Raw genomic sequence first — 5010 nt, forward strand, 5'->3', positions numbered from 1 at the left:
ATTGGAGGTGTGCACCTCCCACAAGGCCCTGCTCCTGTCTGTGACCCCGCCCCCTGCTCCTCCCCCAGCAAGTGCCAGCCCTGTCTCCTCCTCTCCCCCGGAGGTCCCACCCCCTGGCCAGGTCAGAGGCAGAGCCAGGCAGTGCAGGGGGATGCTGTTACCGGCAGCCTTGGCACTCGCTCATCTCCTGCTGCTGGTGCTTGGGGTGCCGGGGCTGCAGATGCTCCTCAGCTCCCCACTGCTCGCAGCCCGTAAAAGCTGCCCGAGCGAGAAACCCAGTTCTGGGGCCGGCAGAGCCCTCGGGAGCAGGACCCATAGGAGGCGGGGCCCAGGAGCCCGGGCTAGAGCAGGTCAATCCAGGCCGCTGTGGGGAGCCCTGGACGTTCCACCGGCCCTGTGCAGCGTGCCCTGGCGGGTGGGCACATGGGCAGGGCGGCCCATGGAGGTGCTGGGCAGCCAGAGGGCAAGGACCACTGGCCAGGCTCGCAGGCAGAGCAGTCCTGGGGCTCCCCGCAGTCTGGCGATGGTGCAACTCCACGCCCGGGCCCCTCGGCAGAACCCCTGCAAAGGGCAGCAAAGAATCAAGGCACCAGGGCAGGAGACCAGCAAGCACCTCCCCCAGCCCCCCAGCCCTGTCCTTGCTTACAGCATTCAGGGGAAGTCTGGCCGCAGCCCCCCACTGGCACAGGTCTCAGGAACTCCTGCAGAGGAGGAAATATTAGGACTTAACAGGATGCCATAGAACAGACGAGTCTCCGCGGGAAACGCTGTTTCTGTTTCAGTTCTTGGTCCAGATCCACATTCCCGCCACCCCCGCCAAAGTACCAGTTGCTTGCCCCAGCCGCCACCCGCTCCCCGCTCCCCCCACAGTCTCAGCTCACAGTGGAGCCCCCCTTGGCCTTCCCGCCATCCCCCCCCTCACCGACCCCGACTGCTGCCAGCTGCCCCCCACAGCCCCAGGCCAGGCCCTTCTCGCACCAGAGAGCCTCCCACGGTTGGGCAGGCGGTGGGCGGGGCCATGCGGTGGGCGGGGTTTGGACAGGCAGTGGGCGGGGCCGTGGGCGGGGTCTTGGGGCAGGCCAGGGGTGGTGCACAGGGGCCACGGGGTAGCTGGGGGGCCGTTCACGGGGCAGGCGGTGGGCGGGGCCATGCGGCAGGCGGAGCTTGGGGCAGGCGGTGGGCGGGGCCATGCGGCAGGCGGGGTTTGGGGCAGGCGGTGGGCGGGGCCATGCGGCAGGCGGGGTTTGGGGCAGGCGGCGGGCGGGGCCATGCGGCGGGCGGGGCTTGGGGCAGGCGGTGGGCGGGGCCATGCGGCAGGCGGGGTTTGGGGCAGGCGGTGGGCGGGGCCATGCGGCGGGCGGGGCTTGGGGCAGGCGGTGGGCAGGGCCAAGGCCCACAGCCCGCACGCGGGGGCTGCCGGGAGCTGTAGTTCCCGCCGCCGCGCCGGACAGAGCCACGAGACAGGGCCCTGGGCACCGCAGCTCCCGGCAGCCCCTGCGGCCACCGGCAAGATGGCGGCGGCGGCGGCGGCGGGCGCGGAGGAGCGGCCGGGGTCGCGGCGGGACAGGTGCGGGCGGGGCCGGGTCCGAGCGCGCTGCGGGGGTCGGATGGTGCAAGGGGGACCGGGCTCTGTGGGGCGCGCCGCGCCCGGCCGTGGGGGGGACCGGGGGGCGGGCTCTGTGGGGCGCGCCGCGCCCGGCCGTGGGGGGACGGGCTCTGTGGGGCGCGCCGCGCCCGGCCGGGGGGGCGGGCTCTGTGGGGCGCCCGGCCCGGGGAAGGGACGGGGGGGCGGGCTCTGTGGGGCGCCCGGCCCGGGGAGGGGGCCGGGGGGGCGGGCTCTGTGGGGCGCGCCGCGCCCGGCCCGGGGAGGGGGCCGGGGGGGCGGGCTCTGTGGGGCGCGCCGCGCCCGGCCCGGGGAGGGGGCCGGGGGGGCGGGCTCTGTGGGGCGCGCCGCGCCCGGCCCGGGGAGGGGGCCGGGGGGGCGGGCTCTGTGGGGCGCGCCGCGCCCGGCCCGGGGAGGGGGCCGGGGGGGCGGGCTCTGTGGGGCGCGCCGCGCCCGGCCCGGGGAGGGGGCCGGGGGGGCGGGCTCTGTGGGGCGCGCCGCGCCCGGCCCGGGGAGGGGGCCGGGGGGGCGGGCTCTGTGGGGCGCGCCGCGCCCGGCCCGGGGAGGGGGCCGGGGGGGCGGGCTCTGTGGGGCGCGCCGCGCCCGGCCCGGGGAGGGGGCGGGCGGGCTCTGTGGGGCGCGCCGCGCCCGGCCCGGGGAGGGGGCGGGCGGGCTCTGTGGGGCGCGCCGCGCCCGGCCCGGGGAGGGGGCGGGCGGGCTCTGTGGGGCGCGCCGCGCCCGGCCCGGGGAGGGGGCGGGCGGGCTCTGTGGGGCGCGCCGCGCCCGGCCCGGGGAGGGGGCGGGCGGGCTCTGTGGGGCGCGCCGCGCCCGGCCCGGGGAGGGGGCCGGGGGGGGCGGGCGGGCTCTGTGGGGCGCGCCGCGCCCGGCCCGGGGAGGGGGCCGGGGGGGCGGGCTCTGTGGGGCACGGCGCCGCGCCCGGCTCTGAGGCGTCGTGCCCCACAGCGGCAGCGGGGAGGACTCCCTGGACACGCTGCTGAGCCGCCTGCCGCTGACGCCCGCGCTGTCCCCGCGGAAACGGACCATGAGCCAGTCGAAGACGGAGCCCCCGCTGCTGCGGACCAGCAAACGGACCATTTACACGGCGGGGCGGCCGCCCTGGTACACCGAGACGGGCACGCCCTTCAAGGAAGCCTTCGTCATCGGTGAGACCCCCAGCCTGGCTGCCCGGCTGCAGCTGTGCCAGGCGCTGGACTCGCCGGGCGGGGCCTGCCCCCGCTGACAAGCGCCGCCGGGCTCCCCAACCCAACTCCTGGCCCCACGGGCAGCCCGGGCTGCCCCTGTCGCGCCCCCGCCCTTGCGCTGTAGGTGCGTCGGGCTCGGGCTGGCGTCGAAGCGCGGCTCAAACTCGCCGTTCGCTGGCAAAAGTTCAGCGTAGGCCGAGACCTTGAACCTTACCTGATGCCTGTGGGCAGCCAGCCTAGGGGGCAGCGGGCAGGTGGGCCGTGCTGGCAGGAGCCGTGCTGCAGAGGCTGAGCGAGCTGGAGTCCCCGCGGGCCCCCTGCCCAGGTGTGTCGCGTTGCTGTAATGCAGAGGGGGGGCTGAAGCGTGAGTAACTGAGGCAGGTCATTGTCCACTGGGATGGGGAGGGGTCTTCTAGCCAGCTGGAGGTGGTAGGCAGTGTTAACTGTGGGTGTTGCTGAGCGAGGACTCCAGCAGTCTCCTAGACTATGGACTGCACTGACCGTTTGTGGATGTGAACCTGCCGCCAGGGGCTGTGCACCCCACAACCCCCAGGCCTCTCCTGCCCACCCAGTCACTCCACCACCCCCTGATTGGGTCCGACTCTGCGCTGCTCACCTCACCCCGTAGCCTGGCGCTGTTCCCCTTTTCTGCTTTCACCTCAGCGGGCCTTGCTGTGAGTAGATGAGCTGCCTGCTCCAAGCACCGCTGCTGCCCCATGGGGCTTTCTGAGTCAGCAACTGACAGGGTGGACACAGGGATCCGAGGGGATCATGCTTTGGGTGGGGTGACGGCAAGTGAGCGTGGGGGTTACAGTGAGCTTCAGGGGGCAGTGGGGTGATGGCAAATGGAAGGGGGAGCTGGGGGGATGAGATGGGGGAAGCAGTGGCTGGTAGGTAGGGGATGATGGGCAGTGGGCGGGGCGGGGTCAAGGGGTGACAGTGAGCTGGAGGGATCAGAGGGTGCTGGTGAGTAGGGGAGGGGGCGACACAAGCGGGAGGGGGCAGGGAGGAGATGAGGGGGTGGGGCCAAGGGGTGAGAGTGAACCAGAGGGGTCAGTGGGTGCTAGTGAGTGGGGGAGGGGTGACATGGGTGGGGAGGGCAGTGGCAGGGAGGGGACGGGGGGTCTAGGGGTGACAGTGAGCTGGAGAGGTCAGCCGGTGCTGGTGCATGAGGGAGGGGACAGTGGCAGATAGGGAGGGGATGATGGGGAACGGCTGGGGGGGCCAGGCTCAGGGGTGACAATGAGCAGGAGGGGTTAGCAGGTGCTAGTGAGTGGGGGAGGGCGTGTCTGGGCAGTTCTCAGAGCTGCTCTATGAAAGGCCTTGTCCCTTTGCCCAGTATCCTCCACCGACCCACCTGGCCTCTTCCAAGCCTGAGCTTAGCCCCGGCAGAGTCTCTGCGAAGTTTGGAACGATGCTACCAGACAGCATATGCGGGCGATGATGTGGGTCAGACCAACTCTGTCCCGTCCTGCTCCTCAAGCAGGGACCAGCTGCCCTGAAGCCATGGGGACAGGCATGTGTTGCCTGCCGTTTCTCCGGTGTTGTCCCTTCGTGGCCCCGAGGGTGCCCAGTGCCTGCAGGGGCAGCAGCGTGCATGGTGGGATGTTGATACCCTGTGTGGGGGGGTGAATGTTGTGGATGAGGATGTGGCTTAGCAGGGGCTGTGCCTGGCTCTGAGGGCCGTGTACTTTGGTGTCAGTGTCGGGGAGCCCTCGCTAACTGGCCCAGAGCGTTCTCTGTGGGGCCTTGCTGGGTATGTGGGGGGCGGGGCCGAGCTATGGCGTACTGCTGACCAGCCCTCTGCCGACAGGGCTCCCGTGCCCCTCCCCAGAGGGTGGGCGGGATATGGCCCTGTTTTCTCCATGCTGACCTTCCTGTGAATCTCCTGGACGGGGAGGCGGTGCTGGGGAAGCAGCGGCCAGCATCCGGGGCGGATTTCTCTCTCCAGGCCTGTGTGGAGGGAGCGCATCAGGCAAGACCACGGTGGCCAATAAGATCATTGAGGCCCTGGACGTGCCCTGGGTGGTGCTGCTGTCCATGGACTGCTTCTATAAGGTGAGCCAGTGCGCCCCTGGGGGAAGGGGGAGCCCTGACAGGGCTGGACATCTCTGCTGCCCCGGCCCTGGCAGTCAGCTGCCCCAGCCCTGAGGCTGACCAGCTGCTGTGGATGGGGGTGGGGGGCCAGAGCCCTGGCTGAGGCTG

At 72.4% G+C, this 5010-nt stretch overlaps 1 protein-coding gene across 1 annotated transcript; it reads left to right on the forward strand.

Annotated features, from left to right (window-relative positions):
* Positions 1 to 1450: 1450 nt before the first annotated feature.
* On the forward strand, positions 1451 to 4957 carry LOC144261909 (uridine-cytidine kinase-like 1). Its single transcript, XM_077811476.1, has 3 exons — positions 1451 to 1567; positions 2567 to 2766; positions 4757 to 4957. Exons 1-3 carry the CDS (start codon positions 1512 to 1514, stop codon positions 4954 to 4956), a joined length of 456 nt encoding a protein of 151 aa, XP_077667602.1. The 5' UTR covers positions 1451 to 1511; the 3' UTR covers position 4957.
* Positions 4958 to 5010: the final 53 nt, after the last annotated feature.

This window comes from Eretmochelys imbricata, chromosome 3 (assembly GCF_965152235.1).
Source record: "Eretmochelys imbricata isolate rEreImb1 chromosome 3, rEreImb1.hap1, whole genome shotgun sequence".
Lineage (NCBI taxonomy): Eukaryota > Metazoa > Chordata > Testudines > Cheloniidae > Eretmochelys > Eretmochelys imbricata.

What these genes read in the sequence shown, in the direction of transcription:
- LOC144261909 (XM_077811476.1), top strand. Translation starts at nt 1,512, where the DNA reads ATGGCGGCGGCGGCGGCGGCGGGCGCGGAGGAGCGGCCGGGGTCGCGG. An exon ending in CCGGGGTCGCGGCGGGACAG is followed by an intron (nt 1,568 to 2,566) that starts GTGCGGGCGGGG and finishes CGTGCCCCACAG; the next exon opens with CGGCAGCGGGGAGGACTCCC. An exon ending in CAAGGAAGCCTTCGTCATCG is followed by an intron (nt 2,767 to 4,756) that starts GTGAGACCCCCA and finishes TTCTCTCTCCAG; the next exon opens with GCCTGTGTGGAGGGAGCGCA.